The sequence below is a fragment of the Phoca vitulina genome, unplaced genomic scaffold (genome assembly GCF_004348235.1).
Source record: "Phoca vitulina isolate PV1807 unplaced genomic scaffold, GSC_HSeal_1.0 scaffold14, whole genome shotgun sequence".
Taxonomy (NCBI): Eukaryota; Metazoa; Chordata; class Mammalia; order Carnivora; family Phocidae; genus Phoca; species Phoca vitulina.
The window spans coordinates 22,090,884-22,118,791 of NW_022589717.1; the positions used below are offsets into that span (position 1 = coordinate 22,090,884).

Below are 27,908 nucleotides of genomic sequence, written 5' to 3' on the forward strand. Positions count from 1 at the left end.
CGCCTGGGTGGCTCAGTCGTTAAGCATCTGCCTTCGGCTCAGGTCATGATCCCGGGGTCCTGGGATGGAGCCCTACATCGGGCTCCTTGCTCAGCGGGAAGCCTGTTTCTCCCTCTCCCACTCCCCCTGCTTGTGTTCCCTCTCTCACCGTGTCTCTTTCTGTCAAATAAATAAATAAAATCTTAAAAAAAAAAAAAAATTGCAAAGCCCTTTTAGAGATTTTTGACTAGCGTGCTTTCACATGCAGCAAGGAAATGAACACACACACACACACACACACACACACACACAAGTGAAAATGGATATCATTGGACCACTGGTAAAGGTTTGTCTCTCCACCCTCGCCCCTTACCGCAGCGAATTTCGAAGCTTGCATCATCCTGGAGGAAACTGTAATTCACACACTCTCTAGCTCAATATTAAGTAGTCAACCTCACAGCTTGCCAACAAGGAGTGGACTATTTATTTTATCATTGAAACATATTATCTCACTCCCTATCTTAGCAAACTGCCTCTGAATGGCTTGGCTGAAAAATGATATGGTAACAGGTCTAGACTAAAGAATCACCTACTCTATTCTGGTGGCCAAAACAAAACAAAACAACCACTGAAAAATGGAGCTGCTAAAAATATATATTTGTATAATGCAAGTCTTGAAAAGTCTATGAAGAAGCCACGTTTCCTCAGATATTATGGGTAACAAAATACTTTTTTTAAAGGGATTTCAACATCTTAGGATTATTGGCGATACGTGCGTGGGACGTGGCGTATATGCCAAAGGGTTGTCTTGAACCTGAATCCATCAATGATGGTAGCGATCTTACTTAGTAACTAGGTTTTTGATAATTTAGTACTTGGTGGTCTTTCTCAGTATGGAAGGCAAAGAAATTCCTTATTCAGTACTATTTCCATGAATGGAGCAAAGGCGAATCCCCCACTCCAGAAGATTCATAGTATGTGCTAGCAAATATGAGTCCTTCTGATTGTCAGTAATGGATGTATGTAACAAATATTTAGGAATTCTGTTGTAAATAATGAATTTTATTGTCGTACACAATATAATTGGGTATAACATTTGTAAAATGCCATCATTAGTGGTTTTAGGATTGTAAATCACCTTTTCATTGCCAGAACTGGCCAAACACACATATACAATAGCCTCTAGGCACGCTTTGTAAGCATCTGTTAGAGTAATTTGCAGTTTTATTGGCGAATTCATAGTTCCCTGACAGAACTCTTTACAAACAATACTGGAGCAGTTCTTGTGTGAAGCTAAAGTCACTTTTCTTATGAAGGCATTCACTTTTCTACAATGAATTCTAAATGAATTTGTCTTGTTGTTTTAAAAAATTTCTGATCTCAAATTCTGTAACTTCTAAGCCTTTTTATTAGGTTGAATTGTTAGACTTTTTCCATAAATTCAGTTAAATATCTAGATAGCCATTTTTAAATAACTGAGAAAGAAAATAAAAATTTCAACTAAACATAGTAAAAATATAATCTCTCTTAAAATAACTCAATAGTAAGAAAAATTGAAAGAGACAAATATTGGGCAACACTTACAATCAATAATTATGAAAGGGATATGCACAGATTCCATCCACTTAATAAAAATAATATTCAGCAAATTAAATTAACTTTCTTTGCCTCTCTTATCTTTATGCACGGCTTCTCTGTTTCCATTAAGCCTTTCAGGGGACTTTATTCGGGCTTTAAAGATTAAATAAGAAAGAGTCGGATTAACTTTTTAAAATGGAAGTGAGATTATGCCATTTCTCTGCTCAAAACATTCCACTGGTTCCTGGCATATTTGCAGTAAAATCCCAAGTCCCTGCTCTTCACCACGAAGCCCTATAAGCTATTCTTTATTTCCCTCTGGTCGTCACTTCCTTATGCTAAATTCACCCTCACCTCAGGCCTTGTAGTTACTCCTCCCTTTGCCCAGAACACTCTACCCCGCCGTGGTGTATGGTGCAACAAGACTGGCTCGAGGTATCCGCTCCATACCTTTTATCTCTCTTAGCTTTCTCCACCACCCTACCTCAGTGGCCCCCCCACCCCACTTAGTTTTCCCATGATGTTATTATATAGTAGATATAAATATAAATAACATGTTCTTAGGATGTTATTATATATATGTATATATATATGTGTGTGCGTGCGTGTGTACATATTGTAAACAGTCTGTGTAATTATTTGTTTATTGTCTGCCTTTCTCCCTCAAGTGTAAACCCCATAAGGACAGAGATTTCATTTTGTTCACTGCTGTTCCCTAGGACCTAAAAAGTACCTGGTATATAACAGCTGCTCAATTAAGTATTTGTTGGATGAGTGAATGAATTTTCTTTTCATCCCATTGGCACACACACCTCACCATGGCTTTTCACACTGTTCATCAGATATTTAATGATACTCAGATCCTTCTATTTTTATTTATTTTTATTATTATTATTTTTTAAGTAGGCTTCATGCAGGGGATTGAACTCACGACCTGAGCTGAGATCAAGAGTCAGACGCTTAACTGACTGAGCCCCCGGGTGCCCCTAACTCAGATCCTTTTATACTTAATCCTCATCTCATAATATCTCAGTGTCCCCCAACCCTGATGGAGTAAAATGCAGACAATCGAAGGGGGAGTCAGTGAACCTGTCTGTAGCCACAGAGAGCGTCCTTGTAATTGACCTCTTCTATTAGGAAACTAAAAAGATGCAGCAGAAATGTGAATACTCATTATTTTTTTTTTGATAGAACTATGGAAAATATCCTCCAGAGCAGCTATCATTTTATTAATTATTCCTAAATGAAGGTCGTTGATGAGACCAGCTGTGCGATGCAATGGTACAGTGGAGTGTTCACCGAAACACTATCTCCACGACCAAGTTAAATAAGATGGTGTTCAGTCCTTCTCTAGCAGCGGGTGCCCTAAGGTAAATTTAATCTCCCTTATAAAGTTCAAAATAAGTAACCATCCTGAAACTTCAACCGTTCCTCAAGTGAGCTGAGTAAGGACCCAAACTGAAATATGTATTTATTTATTTTCTTTTTCTTTTTTTTTTGATTTTATTTATTTATTTGAGACAGAGAGAATGAGAGAGAGAGAGAGAGAGAGCACATGAGAGGGGGGAGGGTCAGAGGGAGAAGCAGGCTCCCTGCCGAACAGGGAGCCCAATGCGGGACTCGATCCAGGGACTCCAGGATCATGACCTGAGCCGAAGGCAGTCGTTTAACCAACTGAGCCACCCAGGTGCCCCTGAAATATGTATTTAAATGAGTGTGGTCATATCTGTATTTCACATGAGGGTTTCACAGCTCTTTGTTAGTAACTTGCAGGATTTAACAGAAAATTTTAGAAATGTCTCTGCCAACATTCGTTCATGGTAAGACAAGACGTTTAGGAGCCCTCGACAAAAGACCCATCTTGCGTGTGACCGTAATAATTATTATGGTGTAACTTAAATCATGGTGAACCTTATCTTTGCTCCTTAACACCTTACTCCCTCTAATAAATTAGTTTTCTTTCTTTATAAAAGTGTTCCATGGTCATGATAGAAAACTAGAAGAACAGAGACAAGTGGGAAAAAAAAAAAGAAACACAACCACAGATTCATCACCACTCAAAGACAACTGCTATGAACATTTTGGTGAACTTTCATTTTTATTCCTTTTTCATGTCCAAATGCCTTTTTAAAAAAACATTAATTACTATGAAAGGCATGTAATTCAAGGCAAGTCTTAGTATGACACCAGTGATGGTATTTTTAAAATACCACATTTTCGAGTGATAAAAGTAACAGTTGGGAGATAGACCGGAGTGCTTTAAAAATTAACATTTTTCATAAAAATGAAAACCAATTTGGCCAAAAATAGTGTCAAAAATAACTTTCACATACCGAAAGCATGCCTACATGTTAAAAGCATTTGCAAGAGTACACATTTTTTTTTTTTCTGAGTAAAATTTTCCCCTGCTTTTCTTCTGGCAAGTACCTACACAGTACATACAAAATTAGTGAGCAAGAAAATAATTGGTATGAGTCATTTTGCCTGAAAGACAAAACAGTTACCTAAAATCCATATAGCCAATTAATTCTTGCCGCCATACTCTAGCAAAGACTGACAGCCGGAGTTTGGACCTAATCTTTTTTTTGTAAATTGTTCTTCTTTGAGCTATCTGACTCCCTAATTATTCTGTTTCCCCAGCCTTTCTCTCATTCCTATAATACGGCTGATTTCCCAGATAACCTCACCCCTGCCTTTCCCGGGACCCACCCATTCATGAATCTTTCAATCGAACGTCCCTGAGCCTAATTCCATTCAAGTTAAAAGAGAAGCAACTGATTGAGTGACTCATTCCTGGATACTTAAGGCAGGAACTAGATTCTGCAGATGGATGAGTCATTTTGACTGGGAAGCCTGGATGGGAAAAAGTACCCGAGGGTGCGTGTAACAGAGGATGGGGAAATCATGAAGGTAGTAGGTGCCAATAAACACAAGGCATGAAAACAGTATGCCTTAGTCTGAGGTACTTTGATATCTTAAGATGGGTTCTACTTTCCAAACACCGCTTACTAGGTTTTTTCCCTGACATTTTCATCTCTTCTAGCTGAAAATATTTCCATTCACATTTGTTGCTTTTGGTAAGTCTACCATTTTTTTCTGGGGTCACATTTAAATGTGGTTCTGTGGAAGTTGATCTTATCCTCATGACAGAAACTTCCAGAAAGATCTGGTGTCAAGCATTCAGCACCAGAATGGACAAGATAATTTCTCCTTTGTTCAAAATGAAGGGAGCTTATTGATGCTTTCTGATTACAAAAATAATATATGGTTATTGTGAAATGGAGGTCCATAAAATACAAGTAAAAATCACTTGAAATCCTAAGTAAACGGAGACAGTAGTTAATATTTCTATATCTATCCTTCGTGATTTTTTTCCTGTATGCACACATTTTATAAACAATGGGATCATACCATTCAAGGGGATTTGTAACCTGCTTTATATTCTCATGAACTGTACAAAACAGTCACTGAACTGGCTTCCAGCTGGGGTTGCTCACTGAAGGAAGATGGCTAACAATCACTGCTTTGTCTATATTTTTAGTAGTTCACTTAATTTACAGATTACTCATTAAGGCTCCAAGTCATCATACGTGTAAATGACAGATTCTAAAAAAGAAAAGTTGATTTGAACTTTTTTTAATTTTGAGAAGTTATAAAAGTAATGCAAATTAATAGTTTAAAAAATAGAACAAAGGATATAAACTTAAAAATAAAAGAATACCTCTTCCTTACTATCCCTCTCCTCCCAATCCCAGTCCTTTTCACTCCTTGGTGGTAATCACTGTTAACAGTTTATCTGTTGAGAAATTATCTATGCACATGCAAGCATATTATGTGCACATAAATGCATCGCCTTTTTTTTTTTTAACACAAATGGGATCATGTTACACATGCTGTCTGTAGCCAGTTTTTTTGGTGTTTGTTTTGTAAATCTAACATTATCTCTTCGACATCTTTTTAAATAAATTCCTACAGATTTCCTTCATCCTTTTTATTGGCTGTGGAGTTTTCCATGCAACGTCCCATGGCTCATTTCATCCACTCCCTACCTATGGACATTTAATTTGTTTCAAATCTCCATGCAGCAAAGTGCATCTCTGTCCATATACCTTATGTCCTTGTCCATATACTTTAGTATTACTTGTTCAAGTCTATTTGTAGATTAAATTCCTAGAACATCAGGTTCGAAGCTCACAAAATAACACGGAGCATCATATTTCTCAAATGAGAGAACTCATTTCTTATTTACATGTTTAATAGAGTATTTAATGGAAGTCTTGCCACTTGTAAGCCCCACAATGGCTCATAATAGAAAAAAGGGAAGGAAAAGATTGAGATGAGATAGAATGCATAAGTGTTGAGAGCACAGGGAGCTGAGGGCAAGAATGGCTATGCATGTGAGTTCATTTCCAGCTCTAACAGGGCCAACTCCGTTGTCTCTTGTAGAGGTGAGGAGAGAGGTGTAAGATGAGGGAGCTGTGTAGCCTGAGAACTGTAGAAAATGGCTTCTCTCTTTCACGCGTAAGAAGCGACTGAGGAAGTGTCAGAAGATTTGTGGAACATGTTTCCCAAGCAAGAGGAAAAAGCCATATATAATTTTTTAATGATTTGAAAGGAAAAAAAAAGATGTTTTCATTTTCAGAGAGATTCAGGCCTGAATTCAAATCTGTCTCACACAAAGTTTCTCTTTAGTATTTTTTTTCAAGATTTTATTTATTTATTTGAGAGACAGAGTGCGCATGACTGGGGGCGGGGCAGGGGGAGCAGAGGGAGAGGGAGAAGTTGACTCCCCGCTAAGTGGAGAGCCCCACTCAGGGCTCAATCCTGGGACTCTGGGATCATGACCTGAGCAGAAGGCAGCGCCTAACTGACTGAGCCACCCAGGCACCCCCTCTTTTGTATTTATGAGACTCCTATGTGAACTTTTGCCCTATTTGGATCAAAATATAACACTGTCCTTTAATAAAATAATTTACATTAAAAGAGAAGCTCGTTTGATAAAGCAGTTGGCTCACGGATGGGAACAAATTCTGTATGAAATAATTCCAAGCTTTTTAATATGAGATTAATGACCTAGGGGATTTTATGCCTGGGAAGTTTATTATTACACATGAAAATCAGTGTAATAATAACAGTAATTCAACTACTGGCCTTTCACATCAAACTGTCTAAACTTTTCTTGTACTTCCATTTTCTACTCTCTGACTTCGGAAATGCTGCCCTAGAGTTTCTTTGGTGGTTGGCAGTTAGATCTATATCTAAGGTGAAAAAAAAACGGACACAACAGCCCGGCAATCTTTCTCTTGTCAAGCTAAGCCATTTAATTCTAAAAAAGAGAGTTACATCATGGTAGTGTGCTACTCACATTAGATAGAGAGACCAACTATATTTGGAAAGGGCTTTACTGCACATCTTATATTATAAAGGGATCCATTTTTATCTGTAGTCAAAAACAGATCTGTGTTATAATCAAAGCCTTACCAGATCCCTCATTAGAACGTTTAACACTAGTTCTTACAAATAACATGGTTTTCAACAATATGCTTTTGTCCCAAGATTTGATGGGCAACTATATTAGGTGCTAGCTTCTGGGACATAGAATGATCAACAAGACTGTTTATGCCCACCAAAGAGCTTCCAGTTAATTAAGAAAATGATGAGTAAACAGGAATTCTGAATATCCAAGGGCCTCAAAGAAAGTGGTGGCTAATCCAGTTTGGGAGTGGCAGGGAACCATTTCCAAAGAAAACACAGACTATCAAAAAAACAAAAACAAAAACAAAAACCAACCACCCCAAACCAACAGGTAGTGTATAAGAGAGTGCATGTGCAAAGTTTAGACTTTATCCAGAGGGCAATGGGAAGCCAGCAGGGCCAAGGCGGACATGATGAGATCCGCCTTCTAGAAAGGTTATGACTGCAGGATGGAGAGAAGGGCCTGGTGGGGGTGACCTTGGACATGGGGAGACCTGCCAGAGGCTGTTGTTGTAATCCAGGGGACCAACGATGGAGACTTGAATGAAGTTATTGGCAGTTAGGACTGAAAGAAAAGAATGCATTTAGGAGAGAGCTGGGGGAGAGTGGGGGGAGAATCAGCTCAGGAGGAAAGGTAACAGCAGAAGTGGAGGGGGAGGAAGAGGGAATGCGTCATCCTCACTGATCTTCAGTGGTTACCTGGCCTTTACTACTTCAACGTCACCTTCCCACTACCAGCACCTGCAGAGGGTTCCCAAGGGCTCTCTCTGGCCACTGAAGCCTGCTTTGCCCACCTGTGCAGGAGACCAGAGTATTGGGGAATTGATTCTTTTTTTTTTTTTTTTTTAATTTTTTAAGATTTTATTTATTTATTTGAGAGAGAAAGTGAGAGAGAGCACAAGCCAGGGGAGAGAGAGAGAAGCAGGCTCTACGCTGAGCAGGGAACCCGATGCGGGGCTCGATCCCAGGACCCTGAGATCATGACCTGAGCTGAAGGCAGACGTTTAACTGACTGAGCCACCCAGGCGCCACCTGGGGAATTGATTCTTGAGAGTAGGTTTGACTGATCGATGACTGACCGCATAAACGTCCCAGCTCTCCGACCTCCCGGGTAGGAAAATCTGAGGTGTGCACCCTCCACTGCTTCCCAGAGCTCCCCAGTGAAATTAGCCTCCAACTGTTCGCAGCAAGTGACCTGTTGGATGACATTCCCTTTACTGGCTGCCTTCTTTTCCTTGGCTCACTTCCCCGTTCCTCTCCCGGTGTTTCCTGTGTCACTTCCTGAAAAACTACATGCACTCAAATCTTTGTCTCAGCATCTGCTCCTAAGGAAACCCAAACAAATCGTGTCCAACCTTAAGGTTTATGTCATGGTGGGTGATGATGATGATGCTATCCAGTAGGATAGAAAACAGGAGAAGAGAGAGGAGGGCTTTAATCAATTAATCAATTAACTAATTAATTAGTTTTGGAAGGGACAGGGGACGGTGGGGGAAATATTATGCTTAGTTTGGGACCTGTTGAATTGAAAGAGCTTGAGGGACTTCTGCATGGGATATCTCAATAGAACTCCAGCAGATGGTACGGAGAACTAAATATCATTAAGCAAATTCAAAGACTGCCCATACTTTCATGCTTCTAGTTAACTTTTCTGGATGATACACTGAGGACAGAAATGATAAGTACGCTGAAAAGGAAAGATGCTGCATGAGGGAGAGCTGCCAAAAAAATGAAGCCCCTGACCGTCCTTCCTATAACGACATCAAGAAAGGGCTGTGGTGTGACGCGGGGTTATCTTTCTTACCATGGGAGAAGCACTCATTTGGCCTACAGATGGGAATCCAGAATGTATTTGTTTAAATGAAAATAGATGGTCTAGTTTGCAATGACTTTTCTTTTTTTCTACCCTGGTTACTGGAGGGCAGTGGCTGCCCTGAAAGGGAATAAACACAAAGAAGAAATTGCATGAAATGAGAGTATTATTTTTGATAGTAAAGGAATGGAAGAACATATTGTATATACAGAAAAGGCCTTGTAGATTGAATTAGCCAGTCCCAAACTGAAGCCAGAGGTTACCAGATTCCAATTTTCAAACAAATACTCTTCATCATCCATTACCCGTACTTGAGAATTTGGCCTTTTATTCATTCTCGAGGCACCTCAATAGTCTTTGCAAAAGTAAAATCACGATCACAGGCACTGCTAAGGCCTTGTAAATGGTGTGCAGAAAATTTTATGTGAGCACGTACACATTTGCTGTGCTCACAGGAAGATACTGGGCCAAGGCCAAAGTGGACACAACCCCCCAGGCTTTTGGATGTTACATTCCCCACAAAGAACAAACATGAAAGTGTTGATGATTATCTTCAGTACCAAGCGATTCAACCCCTGTGCCATCTGGGCAGAGATCAAGAGGCTTTAGCCAAACAACCACAGTTGCCCCCCCCCACGCCCCGTTTCGTGGCTCTTCATAGAAAGCTCAAGTGAGGCATCCAAACTGGATACAAGTTTCTCCTTGGCAAAGCTCACCACCCTTAAAAAAAAGTGTGCACTTCAGTGTGTGAAGCCCATTAAGTCTTGGTCTGCAGAGACCCCATTAGTGACAGTTTTGAGAAGGGCTAACTTGGACACCAAGCTGACTGTGCCTGATGCAAGCACTTTGTCTACAAGGAGTCAATAGCTCTCTTTTGGAACTTGCCTATGCTCTAAGACCAAAGTAGGCAGGCGAGGGGCAGATGGGGCCAGTTGTGAGCACATTTTTTTTAGCCTCAAATAACATTATCTGGATCAGGAAGACCCAGCACAATGAAAACTTCCCCCCTCTGATAAACAGCTGGACAGACTACAGCTCATCTACAGCACGGACATCAAAGAAATGCTATAAGTGGTACAGAATAGCTTTCCAATTTGAAACACAACAGGAATCAGATCTATCAGCCTACATGTCATTTAGTTCAGGGCAATAAGTTCGTGCTACAAATGGAAATGTTCCTTCAGACTAAAAGGTTGATAATTGAAAGACTGCTGTCCTCATCATCACTGTCGTAGTCTCTGAAGTGAACGTGCACTCAGATTCATGGCTTGGAGGTGACCGCTTGGCATCTAGACCCACCCATTTGTGAATAAGCCAATTAGCCCTAACAAACGCAGAAATACTGTCATGGTACATGGCCTGGTGAATTTTCACAAAATTGCATATGCATGCAATCAGCAGCCAGATAGAGAAACAGAACATCCTAGCTTCCTAGAAACCCTTCTTGCACCTCTTCCCAGCCGCTACCACCCCCAGTACTGAATTACTTATGGTGATTGTCCCTCCCCCAACTCTTAGTGGGGGTGGTGGAATTTCAGGGGGTAGAGACTCTCTTTTTCCCCGGTTCCAGCATTCTAGTTTGGGCCCTGCAAAGAAAATAAAGGCACCGGGGCTGACGTTCCAGATGGCAGAGTTTTTGACAAAGAGGGGATACGGAAGAAGTCTTGGAGGCCTTCTATTCTCTTTCTACTGGAAACTGCGCTAGAATTACACCTGGGTTCTCCTGATTCCCAGTCTAGAACTTTTTCTTCTGTACTGCTGACCAGATCCCCACTACCTTCAGCATTCCGCATTTTATTTCATCAGGAGGTTTTTAGAGTTTCTTGAAACTATGTCTATGGCTTAGATTATCTATTAAAAATTACTAAAAATAAACATGAACACTTTCTTCAATTTTCTTAACTGAAAGAAACATTTTAAGGGATGATGACTACTCGATATCTAAGTATATTAAAGGACGAAAGAAAAGAGGGAAACGGAAGAGGACAAAATTAGAATTATATGAATAAACAGTATATTCTTATCTAGTAACTTCTTTGCAATATCTTACGAAGAGGGCCACCTTTTTATTCCTGGCTAAAAGAAGGCAATCCATCAGTGAGACTTCAAATGCTAAGTGTGGGTCCGTGGGAGCAAACACTGCAGAGACGCGTGCCCTTGGCTCACTGCCAGTGACACTCCACCTGACTTAGCAGGCAGTGATGACGGGGCAGAAAGACAATGTATTGTGCAGTTCTGGGTTTGAATTCCAGTGCTGCTTGCCTCTCACCAACGGCAGGACTTTGTACAAGCTATTACATCTCTCTGCAAAAGGTACAAACTTCCAGTGACAAGACAAATAAGTCATGGGGATGTAACGTATGGCATGGTGACTATAGTTAACGTTATTGTATTGCTAATCTTTAAGCTGCTACGAGAGTAGAGCTTAAAAAGTTCTCATCATGAGAAAAAAAATTTGTAACTATGTATGATGATGGGTATTACCTAAACTTACTGTGGTAATCATTTTACAATATATGTATCCAATCATCATGTTGTATACCTTTAACAGAATCTTATATGTCAATCATATCTCAATAAAACAGGGGGAAAAAAGTTATTAAATCTCTCTGAACCTCCAGTCACTCATTTGTAAAGGAAGCATAATTCCTGTGTCTCAATGAGTTGTCTTCAGGATTAAATGGGATGACGTAGGTCCTGTGCCCTAATAACTACATTTGACCCTTGAATAACATGGGAGTGTTAGGGGTGCCAACCCCATGCAGTCGAAAATCTGCATATAACTTCTGACTCCCCCAAAACTGAACTAATATACTGTTGGCCAGTAGCCCTACCAATAATATAAAGAGTGAATTAACACGTTTTATATGTTGTATGTACTGTATACTATATTCTTTTTTTTTTTTTTAAGATTTTATTTATTTATTTGACAGAGAGAGAGAGCACAAGCAGGGGAGTGGCAGGCAGAGGGAGAGGGAGAAGCAGGCTCCCCACCGAGCAGGGAGTCCAATGCAGGACTCTATCCCAGGACCCCGGGATCATGACCTGAGCTGAAGACAGCTGCTTAACCGACTGAGCCACCCAGGCGCCCCTGTATACTATATTCTTACAATAAAGTCAGCTAGAGAAAAGAAAATCATAAGGAAGAGAAAATACATTTACAGTACTGTACTGTATTAATCGGAAAAAAAAAAAAAGCTGCATGTAAGTGGACCCATATTAGCTTCCTTTCCTGTGCACAAGGAATTTGTGGAATCAAAAAAGGACCTTAAGCTACAAAACGATACACACCAACAACACTCAATGTTCTACTCTTTATCCGTGACTTAGTCTGAATTTAAAACGAATCTGCTGTGTTTGAAGAAGGATTAAAGAAAACACTTTGCTATAATCCAGGACAGCTCCGTCTGTCTGTCTGTCTGTCTATCTCTCTCTCTCTGAGCTGGTAAGGGTTAACATAAAGGAAGGTGACCTGCACATCTTCTAAGCCAGCAGTCTGAAAGAGGTCATCCCTAACTGGCCAGGAGTTGGGCTGGCTGACAGTCAGCTGTGGGGTGGGGCGGGGGGGTTGTCGAGGGGTGCAGTCAATGCAAGGCATGCTTCATCTAGATCTCAGCCAAGAGGTTATCCCTAACTGGCCAGGAGTTGGGCTGGCTGACAGTCAGCTGTGGGGCGGGGCGGGGGGGGTGTCGAGGGGGGCAGTCAATGCAAGGCATGCTTCATCTAGATCTCAGCCAAGTATATGAGATGATACCCCTTGTATTAGATTGATGGGCAGAACAGAGGGAGGAAAATAAATCGAGAATTGGCCTGGTGACAAGGCTGGCCGCTCCAAACCAGTCTTTTTAACTTAACAGCAGATCCTGATGGGCAGAGCATGTTCTGGAAGGGACTTGACTTTCCCCGAGTTCTTTACGTCTTGTTTCCGTGTTCTAAACCACAAGGACAACCTTTTTCAGGGGCTCTGGCAAATAATGAGGGTGGGGGTGGACAAATGTAATTGTTGGTACATTTTGCATTGTCTAGCTCTGAGCTCCCTCTGAAATATCAAACAGAAGCATGCGTACCTCCAAACTGTGAGAGAGAATTCCACAGAGACCCACATTTCCCTTCGCACCCGCTCTGGTTGTGTTTTTGTTTTCTGGCTTAACACAGAGAAAACATACTGTGCCTTCAAAATCATCATCAAACAGGATGGAAGCTCCACATTGTCTGAAGGGGGTACTGAGATAGAAGTTTCTCCTCTTGAGAGTCTCTGCTTCCAGAAGGATGCCAGGCCAATAGGGAGTGGCTGCAGGTGGGACGGTCCCACATCCACTCTGCACACAGAGCAGCCCGCGGTGCCCTGAGAAACACCTGACCCCACGCTCTTCCTCTATGAATGTAAACCTTCTACAAAGTGAGACCACTACAAATTAGACAAAGTAGCTTAGATTCTACATGGCCGGTAATTTCTATCTCCCCCATAATGGGAAAGCGCTTTTATTTCTTTTGGGAAATGACCGTCAGCACCACCACCACCCAGGGTACACTCCATCATCTATTCATGGCGTCCAGGATATTTGGTCCCCCCACCCCTCCAGCAGAAGGGGACAGCAGGTTTGAACTCATCATTTTATTAAGAATTCCTGGTGTTACCTCTGCCTAAGACAGTCACAGCAAGTAAAAATGTTGGGTCTTGGCACGTGAACATTCTAGAAATAGTGGCAGCAATGAAGGCCAGGACACCGTGAAGCTCTGTGTTTATTCTGTTTCTCTGGGATGGCGGCAGCTGTGTGTCTCAGATACCATCTGCCGAAGGCAAATGCCTAGTTAACTGTGCTATTCTCGATTTCTTCACAGTCCACAGTCCTACCCACCTCTCCCCACTTTGCTATCCCCCATATTGCTTGCTTCCTTCTCCACAGGCCTGAGACACATGCACAATGTGCGGGTTGGATCCCTTTGGTCTGGAGCTGTTTGGGTGCCCTCAGATGGTGCACCTCCTCTGCCCCACGGTCCGACTCCACAGGTGTTTACAAGAGTGTTTCATCCCATTGAGAGAAGGTATATAAACACACGCCAATATATACTGCTCAATTAATGCTATGGGTCTTCAGCATTTGCAAGGGACTTCTTAGATTGGAACCAGGCTTGTTAAACCTCATTAATTAGGGTCTCTCCTAATTGGGAATCTGAGACAATTCTTTGGGCTGATATTTATCTTTGCATTATCTCTCGAAAGAAGAAGTTTGCTAAGTGAATAAAGAACAGAAATAATATTTTAATGGTAATGTTCAAACTACTGAAGAGAAGATTTCTAAGGACTCTGAGGCTTTTATTTACACACTAACCACACATTATTTTCTGCCTAGTCACTACCTGTCTCCTCCCTGGCTTCCCCGTTTCTGCACAAACACTATTCCTCCCTAATTCAACCTGCTTCTCGCAAAGCTCACCAGTCTCCCAAACCAGTGAACTAGCCCTTTGTCTGCCTCTCCTACCCACCTCTTCCTTTTCTCTTTACCCCAGGCCCTTGTTAATAACCCCGCCTCAGCATGAGAACATCCCCATTGGACTCTTCCTGCTTGCCACATCTCCAATGATTTAGCAATCTGCTGCCCACCAAGTCTTCTGAAATTTTTCTATAAGATTCCTTGACTCTTATGCCTTTGAACCTTAAGACCCTCAACTGTAGCTTTAATTTCTTTGCTTCCAGCACGGCATTTAGCAGAGTACTGGAATACCTGTAGGTCCACAGTCTCTATCTGAGACCCCTGGGCTCTGGGATGTATTTGGGGATTCATACTTTTTCTTATTTCAGAATACTAATATGGTGCCTCAGACATATTTTACATAACACTCTAGTGGGCCCTCATAATCAAACATGTTGATATTTCTGTAACGAAATGGATGAATTTCACTTGGCGGTACATATGGGCTATAAATAGCCTCCCATTAAGTTTTGCCACCAAGTAACTTATTTAAAAAATTGTGGTTGGAAGAGCTTTTCGGATTTCAGAGTTGTGGGTAAGGGACTGGGGAGCCGCAGTAGGAATACAAGGGCCATCTATTGCTATCCAGACTTGAAAGAGATGTTTTCTTGTAAAGTCTCCGTATTGCAGTCTTTTGTTAATTCAGATTGGTCTTCTCCACAATTCGTCCAAATTATTGAGGCTTTCCTTACAAAACATGTGTTCAGATTATGAGAACTTTGTGATTACAAAGTTGTCCTTGTCATTTTTAATTTTTCTAATTTTGATTCCATTTCTAAAGCATTTTCACTTTTTTTTAAAAAGATTTTATTTGTTTATTTGACAGAAAGAGACACAGTGAGAGCAGGAACACAAGCAGGGGGAGTGGGAGAGGGAGAAGCAGGTTTCCTGCCGAGCAGGGAGCCCAATGCGGGGCTCGAACTCAGGACCCTGAGCTCATGACCTGAGCCGAAGGCAGACGCCCAATGACTGAGCCACTCAGGCGCCCCTCACCTTGTTTATTTAAAAAAAAAAAAAGTCCCTTTTCAGTTGTCTATTTTAGCAAAATATAAATATAGTCATTTTGCTTGTCCTCTGCCTAAAGGCTTTTTGGAGTATAGAATGATTATCTCTCAGAACGGTAGATTTACATTTTAAAAATCCCAGTTATGCTGACTTCCCACCCAAAGTAAAAGTTAACTTTTTAAGTGTGAGTTTATCTAATTTGTAATGCGTCTGTCAAGCAAACCACAGAAACCCCCTCTATACGCAGTTAAACATACACTGATATCACTCTTTGAGGTCGGGTTGTAACTTGACCAATAAACCCTTCTTAAGATATAGCCAAGCCAAACATTAAGCCAGCAATGCAGGGTTTGTATATACATCACGCGACGTTGGCTGTATGGGTCACAGCACTCTGACAGGCAGTTCCCAGGCAGTTATTTTGACATTAGAAAGTCACAATCCATCAACTTTACAGCAGGGTGATAATTTTGGGACCAGGGAGATGGCTATTCAAAATGACACTGTGGGAAGTAAACAGTAGTTCAAATAGTCCCTGTTTGAGAATGAAGATATCGACCAAGCAAAATTTCTTTCCACCTCTAGAACCAGATATTATGTAATGTGTTTTTGTGTAAGCATGTTATTTATGGTGATTGAATAGAAAAGTCCTGCAAAGCTAAAAAGCGTGTAGGTATCCGGACTCTTTGGGGATGAGAAGAAATGGATCTGTCATCACAAGACTAAAGGGTGACAAAGAGCTGCCTTTCCCCCCACTGTTTGTCACAAACCACTTCCAGTGACCTGTGATACCCCCAAGCCAATATTTCATAAAATGCTACTTGGCTTTTTCCGAATTGCAAAATACTCAGATCTCCCAGCCATCTGTGACACCAGGCTCCTTGGGTGTGTGGAGGACACTTGGACTTTATTATTGCAGGGGTTCCTGGCCAACAGCCCCACTACGAGCTTCTCCCGAACCCTCGTAGCCCTGGTCTCCCACACTCTCCTGGACAAGTGAATGGGCGGAGAGGCCACGGAGAGCTTCTGAAATTCTCTCAATGGCTGGAACTAAGCTTACAACAGCAGGAAGCTTCCTGGCTGCTATGCTGGTATTGGGGTGGGGGTGGGACGCCGGTGAGGAGTATGGGATACAGTGCAGTGGTTCTCAAATGTTCTCATCTCATAATAACTCTGAGAACACACACACAGCCCTGAGGGTTGCCCATGCTGTTGATAAGGGGACAGCAAACACATCTTGCCCTCTACTCTGGAAAGGAGAAACGAAAAAGGAAGAGTGGATAATAAATTAATTATGTATTGATGCTGAGATTGCAAAAAGGAGCATTAGATGGATATATGCAGATACTCTTATTAAGAAGAGAGGCGGAATCTGGGTGGCAAGATTATCTTAATGAGTTGTGCTGTTTCCATGGAAACCAAAGTGGTCTTTGTGGCCACCCACACCCCACCAGGGTCACAACCTTCCCTGCGGGCGATTAGTTCTTGCCACTGCCCTCCTATATCCTCCTGGCTGCCTGCCTGAAATACTAACAAATGTAAAGCAAATTATATTCAAGTTATACTTTGCTATTTCAAAGAAAAGGAAATTTGATATATAAATGAAACATCAGCAGGTAAAGAACAATAAGCTCCTAAAGCAAAAAATGAAGCACTTTATTACTGACCACACTTCATTTTAATAAACTTTTGCGGCTGTTTAAATTGAGTTTCTCCTCTTTTTTAAAAGCCTAGCTTCATATGAAAAACGTCCACATCTAAGCTGAAAGTATCTGAACATTTACACATTTCAGAAAAGTCATTTTAAGCAACCAACAGTAGCAGCAAAGTCAAATAACGTTTCCATACCTGGCGTTGATATTCTTCCATGAAGCACAGATTCACTGGGTAGCAGGTCTTTTGAATTAGAGGTGAATGGTGATTGTCTAAATGTATCTTCTGAAAAGAAAGGGCTGGGGTGGGGGGAGGGGGGTAAAGTTTAGTAAATTAAAGTTATTTACATTACCCAGAGCATCTGGCCCCAAATATATATATATATATATATACACACACACACAAACACACACACATACGGAATAGGTTTTTTTTTTTTTTTAAATGGTGTTTAGAGAATATAAGAATATTGTGGCTTAAAATGGAGAAAGAGAAAATCTATGACATCAGACGAGTGCCATCTGTATGTTCTGCTGGTTGGTTTTATATTTAAGGTGACTATATGAAACATCATCTTTGAAACATCGTTAAACCCACAGTCAGGACAGCTGAGCAGTAAATTTTACTCTCGTACTCTGTGTCCTGCCAGTGTGTTGCGTCCAAATGAAGACCAACTGCCCGACTCACAATCAGAAAGGCCTATTTGAGGTTCTTCCCAGAGGGGCGAGAGATCTGCCCTGGCTCACCCACATTCTGTCACCTGAGCCCTCAGGACCAACAGCACACATCAGAAGCACAGCACGCAGGCCAGAGTCAAGGGGCCATTGCACTGAAGGACACAACTCACTGGTCCCCACGGAAACTGAGACCACATCCTAGAAATGTCTTGGTTTGGAAGGAGTTAAGCCAGCTAACTGGGGAGCCCTTTATTTCCCATGAAACTGAGTGATTCTAAGTTCCTTGAGTGACTCAGCTGGAACTAGAATCAGGGATGTCAGACACTCAGCCAGGGTTTTGCTCTGTTACTACCACTGCAACTCCGCACACAAAGGCTCTGGATGTTTTAAATCAGAGGATTTTAACCCAATGGCAGCATCCACCGTCCATGCCTCCAAAGTAAACTGTAAGTAAGTATTGTGATCACATGTGAGAATACCGCAGTTGTCAGTAAAGTCGGACCTGGAGAACAGAAAGCCCAATTTATTTACAAAGTAGGAAATTTAATGGAGGGAACCGGGTACACAGGTGGCGGAAGGTCCATAGCGGGCAGTAATGCAGCCCAGAGCCACGAAGATCAGGAGACAGAAAAGGAGTAGTCTTCCTTAAGCCCCACCCCCATCTCCCACCAGGGCCTCTTGATTGGCCCAAACTTCCCTGAAGCCAGGGAGAGGCAGCCTGCAGGGATGGGGTCCCCTGCAAAACTGCCCATCAGGGGAAGGAAAAGATCCAGAGGCATACAAGCCGAGGACCATGACTGGTGTTGCTTTTCTAAACATGCCTCAAGGCTACGGTTACTGCCATTAAATCTTAAAAGGAAATATTAAGATAAAAATGGGAGATATATATTTATAAAAAAGTAAAGCACAATTAACAATATGATTTTATGACTGTTACGCTAGATTTAATGCAACTTTGTGTGGCATGCTTTTTAGTTATATCTTAAACATAAAACCATTTAAATAGGCTTAGAGAGTGAACTGGTTATAGGCTAGTAGGTGATGGGGAATGGGGAAACATTGTTTTATGCCACACAGCTCATCACCTAAAGTGATACAGAATAGTCGAAAGGACAAGGCAATGCAGTATGGTGGCTAATGGCATGTGCTCATAGGTGGGCAGCTCTGAGTTCAAATTCCAGCTCTACCACGTTTGGCTGTGTGACCTGACACATATGACTTAGCTTCCCTGAGCCTCCGTTTCTTGTCTATAAAGTGGGATGATCTCAGCATCCACAGCTCATAGAGAAGCTGTCAGCAATAAGTAAGATGGTCCATAGAATATGCTTTCCTAGTGCCTGGCAAACACGAAGTGTTCAATAAATGTGAGCTATTTTTTTATTTGTACCTCGGTCTAACTCAAAAAGCAGCATAAATGAACCAACTTTTCCTTACGAGTTGACCGAAAGTGTAAAATTTTCTCGTATAAAATGAATGAAGAAAAAGTCACTCTGATTTTGAAGAGTCGCTGACTTCTGGGTGATGAGGTTAATTTCCAACTCTTCCAGTAAGAAAACTGTTTACGATCAAAGGACTTTTAAGGACATAGAGACCGTGGAGAATTGCGGGTCAAACCCAGAGGGTAAGGTTTCTTGATCCCCACCTCATTAGCTCTGGAGCTTCCAGACAAGGGGGTGGAGCTATCCTTGTGTCTGAGCGGACGGTTCACAAGGGAAACACCAAGAGCTGATCCCTGGGCATGGGGTAAAGGTCAGGCAATGGGCCTGCATGTTACTGGGACCCTGGCTATAGAAAGCACTGGAAATCTGGGAGTTCAGGGAAGCCCAAGAACTGCAGAAGCCGAAACTGAGCTGAGACCTGAAAGGGGGTAGGGTGGTCGGGTTCCAAGAGGCTGGGGACGTGTCCCCTGCATAGCCCGAGCACACAACCAGTCTGCGGGGCTGGCAGAAGGCACACTGAGGAGGGATATGAGGCCAAAGCCTCGGGCAGGCACACTGCGTGCAGGGATCATGACTTTGTCCCACCAGCAGCGGGAAGCCCGTTGTACTTTAGGAAAGTGGGGGATGGCATAAGATTCCAGCTCCAGGAAGCTCTGCTGGGGGTGGGGGGCCTTGCAGAAGACAAGTCAGGTGGCCAGAGTAGCAGTCCATGTGGGGCATCATGACGCTGGTGGCCAATGCTTCAAACCAGCAGCGACACATGCAGATTAGATAACAGTTTAAGAGCAGGTAGAGACCACAGGTACATTTAAAACCAACCCTCAGGTTTCCAGGTGAACCAGGCCGAGGCTGCCGTGCTACATGCTGGGAAGAGCCTCCTAGGTTTTGCTAAAAAGTGGAAGTGGGCTAGCTCCGCATCCTCACGTGTTCTCTGCAACAGCACAGATTTCCACTGATGGGAGGAGAGGAGCCCTATTATCACCAAGCCACTCAGAAGAAATTGAGTTGAAAGGGAGACAATCACGGAGGGCAACAACACTCCAAATAATATTCTACCCCGGATGCAGCTTTATCCTATGTAGAAAAGGATTCTTCTGAGGGAGAGGGAATCACACTGAATACTAAAAAGGCACAAAAGGACAAGCAATGTTATGGGGCAAAGAATCAATGAAGACACTTTCATTAAGTCAAGTCTTATCTAGAAAGAGACGGATTGGGGAGGAGCAAGATGGCGGAGGAGTAGGAGGCTTGGATTTCGTCTGGTCCCAGGAATTCAGCTGGATAGGGATCAAACCATTCTGAACACCTACGAACTCAACAGGAGATCGTAGAAAGAGACAATATTAGGTTAACAGAGAGCATGAATCTCAGGTCACATGCGTGGCTGCAATGCTCTGCATTCGTAAGCATTCATTCTGGGGGAGTGCAGTGGTTTGGCACACGGTTTGGCAACAGAAAGATCTGAGTCTGAATTCCATACTGGCCATTTAATAGTTAAATGCCTTCTGGTCAGGTCAACAACCTCTCTAGCCTCAGTTTCATCCCTGGAAAAAGGTTTAAAAATGCCTTCTTTCTAAGGGTGCTGCAAGGGTTAAGTAAGGTATTTCAAGGTCAAGTCCTTAGTACATAGTACATGCTCAATAAAAGGAGCAACTGGCGCATATATTGCTACTAAGTATTTGGCACTGTTCTAAAGTACCTTGTGTACTTTAGCTTCACTTAATCCTCACAAGGGCCCTACTATCATTATTATTACCCCATTTTAAGGATGAAGAGATGCAGGCACAAAGAACGGAAGTGATTGCCCATGCCTATGAGCTGAGCCCAGATGTGAATACAGGCAGGCTGGCATCGCAGTCTGCACTCTGACCCACTAAGCTACGCTGCCTCTCTGTGATCCCTTAACATCCAGGCAGCTCACCGACAGTACAGACCGCAGATCCTCCTTGCAACGAATACAGCAAAAGGAAGAGACAGAGGAAGGAGGGCTGAAGGGGGTATAGGAGCAGCCATTTCAGGATGCAGGATCCCAGGTAACTAAAGGAGAACTTTTTCAACGGAGAAACAGAGCAAGTGAAAATGATTTAGTCTTTACTTCCCTGGAGAAGATATGCCCCAATTTTCTAAAACTTCTGCAACCCTGAGGTCAATTTGCCATCCTAAACATTCCCCACTGCCCGCACGCACTGCTTTTGAGGGCAAGCTCATCTCTGTTATTAAGCCTAAATGAAGAGATCAGAGTAACGAGAAGCCTCTATTTCAGCACAGACACGAAGCTCCTGGTGGCACTATGGCTACACAGACATCTGTATATTAATCTTGCAGGTACTTAGATTGGCATCTATGTTTCAGGAAGAGGAGGAGAAAAAACCAAACTTGGAGCACGTCCTACATAGCATGTGCTTGCTTAATGAGATTAGATCTCCAGTGACGTTGGTCATCTTCAACTCTGCTGATGTTCTGAGGACAGAAGACACTGCACTTGCGATGTAATTTTCAGGATGCCAAGATGGTATTCCTTAAGCTCCTTGTCTTCTCCCGTGCCTCATGCGTTTGTAAAGTGCAGAAGCCCACCCGCTCTCAGCAGAGGCCCAGGTCTGCTGTGGACAACACCGGCACTGCGTTCACGCTGCAGGGATGGCCAGTGGTGGCAGAAGCGGGCAGAGAGGGGGAGCTCCAGGACGTGCCCGGCACAGAACGAACCGGGTCTGCATCTCCCCAGGGAGGAGAACAAGAAATGAAACACAGACTTTCTGATATGCTCGACTCCAAAGCACATTGGTACTGTCCTTCAACTAGTCACTTAGTCGGTCCCCAGTTCTTCCAGAAACGCAGCCAGCTTGTGACTGCTGCATGGCTCTCGCTTCCAGACTCCCCAGCTGCCTGAATTTTAGTCATTTCACTGTGAAAAAGCCTCTCCAACAGAAAGTGAGCTGAAGAAGTGGAAAAAGGGAAAAACTGTCACAAAGTGATTTCTTTCTGGTTAACATTTGTGGTGAAAAGTTGGTAATGGAGGAGGTTGAAACTAACAGCCAATAGGAGAGGGCATCACCTGTCCTCATCTAACAAAATCCCCACCTGCCACAGCATATCCCCTTGGGCCCCAGACAGAGACAGGCTACCTGGAAGACTTAGTTAATGCATATAGATGTTCAGAAGCAGCATCTGGAAGCTGCCCGTATAGACTCCCTCATTATTCTTCTTGCCTTTTGCTACTTAGAAAAGACAAAATGTTTATCTATTCAAGTTTCTTTTCTGGATAAAAGTGCAATGAACATTGAATGTGTATTTTCATTTTTCTCTTGTAGAAAATCTAAGGGTTAAAAGATAAGGGGGCACCGCCATCACAGTGGCTGGACAATTCCAGGCATCAGACGGCATGAACCATAGGGTCAACAGCACGGGGCTGCAAGAAGGAAAGATTTACAATAAATAATAAAACAGTTCATAAAAGATTATGGCTGTAAATAGTGATACATTTTGCTAAGTGCCGACTGTGGCACAAATATTTCCACCTTTAACATCTGAGTGCCAACGGGGAACCGTGTTTCATGCAGAACAGAAGCCCATCTACTTAGAAACCACCCCTCCCTGTGCACCAGCATTGAAACCAACGCGTTACAGGAATTCTCGTGTCGATGACACTAGCAAAATAAAACAAGAAGGAAAAGGAAAAGAAGGTGGATACAGTATATAAGAAAAAGTTGGAAAAGTATTTTTTTAAGATTTTATTTATTTTTTTGAGAGAGAGAGCGAGAAAGCACGAATGGGGGGGACAGATGGAGAGGGAGAAGCAGACTCCCCGCTGAGCGGGGAGCCGGATGCGGGGCTCGATCCCAGGACCCTGAGATCATGACCTGAGCCGAAGGCAGATGCTTAACCAACTGAGCCACCCAGGTGCCCCAGGAAAAAGTACTTTAAGTAATGACACAACTATTTCAAAGGAGCAATGGGGAAGAAATATATATTTTTTCCCTTCTAAAAGACAATAATAACTCTTAGAGCTGAACTTGGGAATGGCCAACAGAAAAGAAAGATTAAACAAGGGAAAGAGACTTTGCTCTGTAGTGAGTTTTTACTCAGAACCCATAAGGATCTATATACTTCAGGGTAGAATGAAATTCTATTAGTGTAAGAGTTTCAGACAAACCACGCTGATTGATATTCTGATTTCATTTGCACATTTACAAATTTTTCTTTAATGAATAAAAAAAGATGGTGTGTTTTCAAGTAAAAGTACTTGATTATCTATTCGGCTATGTATCATACAACTTAACAGGGCCTCAAGATTTTTTCCAGGAGCTGTGTAATATAAGGCCAAAAGCATCTGGGTTAATTTTTGTTTTGTTTTGTTTTATTTTAAGGAAATCTTAAGAATAAGTGATCCGACTCAGATATTTCTGAGAAGTTATATATTGTGAAAGGAGAGCCAGAAGTCCCATTCTGGAGTGGAAAATTCTGTGGGGGTCAACGTCTTCTCTCTCTCTAGCTGCTACCCACTCCCCAGCAGACCCCAGTCCCTGGGCCACCTCACCAGATGGCCCTGTTTACAGGGTTTGCTTCAATCTCCACTAAGCCCCAGCTATTAATTCAAGTCAGTAAAATACGAGTTTTCTGTATCGATATATCCTGTTATTTTTAAAGGACTGAAATTCCACATATTAATCTAAAACCATTGTACTGGTCTTTTTAAAACTCTGACCTCCGAATCACTTCGACCTTGAGACACACCCCCAGAGTGACACACCACATTAACATCTTGAAGTGACAGGAAGCACTGGCTGCAAAAACAATCTTCCATGTCTCCAGAAGCCTCAAGAAAAGATAGGCAAGAGAACAAAGTGACTCCAAGAATAAATCCTACTCTCGCTCAAGGACTTTCTGCCTGTGTGGAATATGAATGTGACAGACTGAAATGGATACAGGTAACTTCCTGGAAGTTACCAGGAATCTCCACGCATAGATAATGACACTAAAGGAAATGACAACAAACTGGAAATGTTTTCTTTGAACAAAACCTAGACCTGGCTAACAAAAACAGAAGACCATCCTTGCCGAAGAACGAAAATGTGTTTTTTGTTTGTTTGGTTTTTTTTTTAAAGCTTTTCCCACATATCAAATACAAAAGACGGGATTATTCTAAGATAAGGAATAGGGGAACTATTTGGATTAGTTATAACTGTCTTCTCAACATTTCCTCAAATACTTTAAGGTCAGAAGAAACTTTCTGAGAAGCTGAAGTAGTTTGTGTGAAAATATGCCCACAACTGAACAACAAAACATCACCACACTATTTTTGATATTTCATTTTTTATAAAAGGTCAAGTAACATTATTTCATTTTCAACTTAATTGTCATGATTAACACATGAATTTTTAGGAAGTGCTTATTTTTTATCTCAAATATCACTGGCCTTGATTAATTTCTTTGCTAATAATTTAAAATGGAATAATAGATGCTTAATATATTTTTTATATATTTACGTATCTATGTGTTTTGTAACATTTATAAATGATTGTATTTGAAATACATTAAATGCTCAGTTCTACAGATCTCTGTAAAAGAATTTTTAGGACTGGGACGCCTGGGTGGCTCAGTCATTAAGCGTCTGCCTTCAGCTCAGGTCATGATCCCAGGGTCCTGGGATCGAACCCCATGTCGGGCTCCCTGCTCAGTGTGGAGCCTGCTTCTCCCTCTTCCTCTGCCCCTCTCCCCTACTTGTGCTCTCTCTCTCAAATAGATAAATAAAATCTTAAAAAAAAATTAAAAAAAAATTTTTTTTAAAAAGCAGTTTGTTTTTTTTTTAAAGAATTTTTAGTACTTTACAAAACCCTGGTTAGGTCATTTTGCTATGGTATAGCAATCACTCTTCGTCAACTTCAACTGTATGTGGTCCTCCCAACTTCCAGCTTGGGCCCTCAATTTCATTTTGGACGGGAGATTAGCTGCTTCTTCTGAAATGGGCCCAGATATTAACATTTTAGGTACAGCAGTCAGTGCCAATTTTCCTATGAACATTCTAGCAGTCTGTTAAAAAGGTAATCAACTATAATGAAAGAAAGCAGTTTTAACTGCCCTTCTCTTTGCAACACCACAGAAATAAGGACCCCCTATTCTTGAATGATTTTAATGTATTTTAATACAAGAATTTGAACATGGGCGTGGGGAAGAGTGCTCAAGACGAAAACTGATTGCAAAAGCCTCTGACCTAAAGACAACTCTAACCATCCACAACAGCAAGTTCCCTATGCGAGCTTGAAAGGGACACAACAGAGGAGACCACCTACAATCCCAATGGGCAGGCCTAGAAACCCAGTCGTTGATCATGTTGGGTGCACACATTTTCAAAGAAAGAAGGACTGTACTGAATAAAACGTGAATTAATCACTATACATTGGCAGCCAGGACATTTATCTACAAATTGAGGCTGGCACTGCAGACTCAGTGGGTTTCTAAATGGGGCTTGTGGGCAGATGGAGAACCAAGGTCATTCTACTACTCATATGGGCACCAGATTTTCATCTTTAATTTTCAGAGTTGACAAGAAAGCTGTGTCTCCTCCTCCTAGTCCATTGATATGACCGCATACTTGGCTGGTGCCGATCAAACAGAACCTTCTTAGCAATTACAAACACTCAAATGTGTTGTTGATTCTGTACGAGGTACAATGGCATTGTGGAAAACATGCTTATTTTTTAGAGATATATATCAAAGAATCTGAGAGTGAATGTTATGATGTCTGGGATGTGATTTAAATATATTTTTTAAAGATTTTATTTATTTATTTGAAAGCGAGAGCAAAAGAACACAAGCAGGGGGACCAGCAGAGGGAGGGAGAAGGAGGCTGAGCAGGGAGCCCAATGCAGAACTCGATCCCAGGACCCTGGGATCATGACCTGAGCCGAAGGCAGCCGCATAACCATCTGAGCCACCCAGGCACCCTGGGATGTGATTTAAATTGGAAGGAAGAGAAGGGTCATGAAGTAAAGCGTGGCAAATGTTTTCTCAGTGGGTGATGGGAACGTGGTAGTTTATTTCATTATTCCTTCTACTGTGTTTTGAAATTTTTCATAATAAAAAAAATCAATAACAACAATCAAATGAAAATTCCAACCCAGACAAACCACCAAAGAGAAGAATAAATGGCAGTAAAAGAAAATATACAAAAGAACAAATACAAATGCCTCCCTATGAACAAAATGCTTGGCATCACTAAGAATCAATAAATAAAAAGATTTTAACTATAAAATAGAATTTATAACCTCCCAATTGGTAAAAAAAATTTTTTTTAATGATAAAGCACAAGATCTTTGAAATATTTTCTCTCTCTATCTCCTATTAGCTTCTGGTGGAATTATAGATTCAGCTTTTTCGAAAGTCCATTAGACAAATCATGCAAAAGCCTGAAAACTGTGAATGCTTTTTTTTTTCAAGTCAATTTATCCCCGGTTTGTTTATATTAGCAACAACTTGGGAAAATAAAACAAAACAAAACAAAACCCTTGATAGCAAATAACAGGGGACTGATTAAATACATTATGACACATGCAAACATCAAATGCTATGTAAACATTAAAAGAATAATACTGAGTTATGTTTATTGATATGGAAAGAAGTTCTTAGTATATCACTAGGTGAAAAGGGAAGCCTGCAAAACTGTATATATAGTAGGATCCAATTTTTATAGGAAAGTATACATATATAAACAAACAAAAATTCAGCCAGGAGAACCCCCCACCGCCAACTTAGCAGTGGCTGTCTCTAAGTAGCAGGATTGATTATAAATGATTTTTTTTTTTTCTTCTTTATGTTCTCCTATATTCTCCACCAATAAAAGTTATTTTTAAAAACTTAAAAAAAGACTAAGTTTTACAGTGTAGGATCCTTTATTTTTAAAGAGACTTAGTCTTTTAAAGAGTAAGCTGAGGGATGATACAATTCCAAAGCAGTGTTAAGACCTAGGCGGGCACAACTGTATGTAAATTAGGATTCCACCAGGATTGGTCAACTTCAGCTGGAGAAAGGCCAAAAGCTATGGAAGGGAGGGGCTGTTGAAAATATTAAAAAACAATAGAGATCTTACGAAGAAATATATATTGGTAATTTTTTTTTTTTTCTTCTTTCAACAGCACAAACACCTTCTATTTAGGGTTCTCTCAGAGGCGGGCCAGTCTGTACAAGCTAACACCAAGTTTTCAAGGAACAATTCCTGCTGCTGCAACTCGAGCATTCATCCACTGTGGGGCCAGGAAACTTCTCAGGACAAGGAGCACAATGCCAGGCCTTGTGAAGGGCTGCTGTGGCAGGGAGGCCAGACCCGGGGAGCCGGAGCCAACCACAGGCCACGGAAGTGAACCTGCATGTCCGGATCCACGAAATGTCAGCTTGTGAGGGACCTGGATCTCCCACGGGACTCTGACTTTATGCATAAACAAGGACGATGGGCTTTCGGCTGAGGTGAGCCGGGAACAGATGAACTCAGTCTTCCCTGCAGTGACATAAGACTCTGTCCTGTGGAAGCTGTAGGTGACGCCGGTGAAATGTGGATGCTCCCTGGCCTGCTGCATCACCCAAGAGGGCTTTTTACTCCTCAACAGAGGTCAACCCTTCTATATCTGATATGCTTCTAGTAACAACCATGGAGACACTCTTGAGAGATAATCCCAGATAAGAAGAACAGGATGGAGCTAGCACCTAAACCACATACACCTTTTGGTCATGTCACCCTTACATAACTTGTCAAAGGTGGCTAAGGGAGAAAGCTAGTTGTCTACTTAGAGAGACTGACACATTTATACTTCATCCCTGGCTATTC

The 27,908-nt window shown here is 41.8% G+C and overlaps 1 protein-coding gene across 6 annotated transcripts in view; it reads right to left on the bottom strand.

Moving 5' to 3' along the window:
- Positions 1 to 27,908, bottom strand: part of ZNF827 (zinc finger protein 827) — a 165,361-nt gene that overhangs the window by 40,891 nt on the left and 96,562 nt on the right. For all 6 annotated transcript variants that reach the window (XM_032412937.1, XM_032412938.1, XM_032412936.1 and 3 more), the window contains one exon: positions 17,173 to 17,276. In XM_032412937.1, coding sequence (XP_032268828.1) covers positions 17,173 to 17,276 — 104 coding nt within the window. The remainder of the gene's footprint in view (positions 1 to 17,172; positions 17,277 to 27,908) is intronic.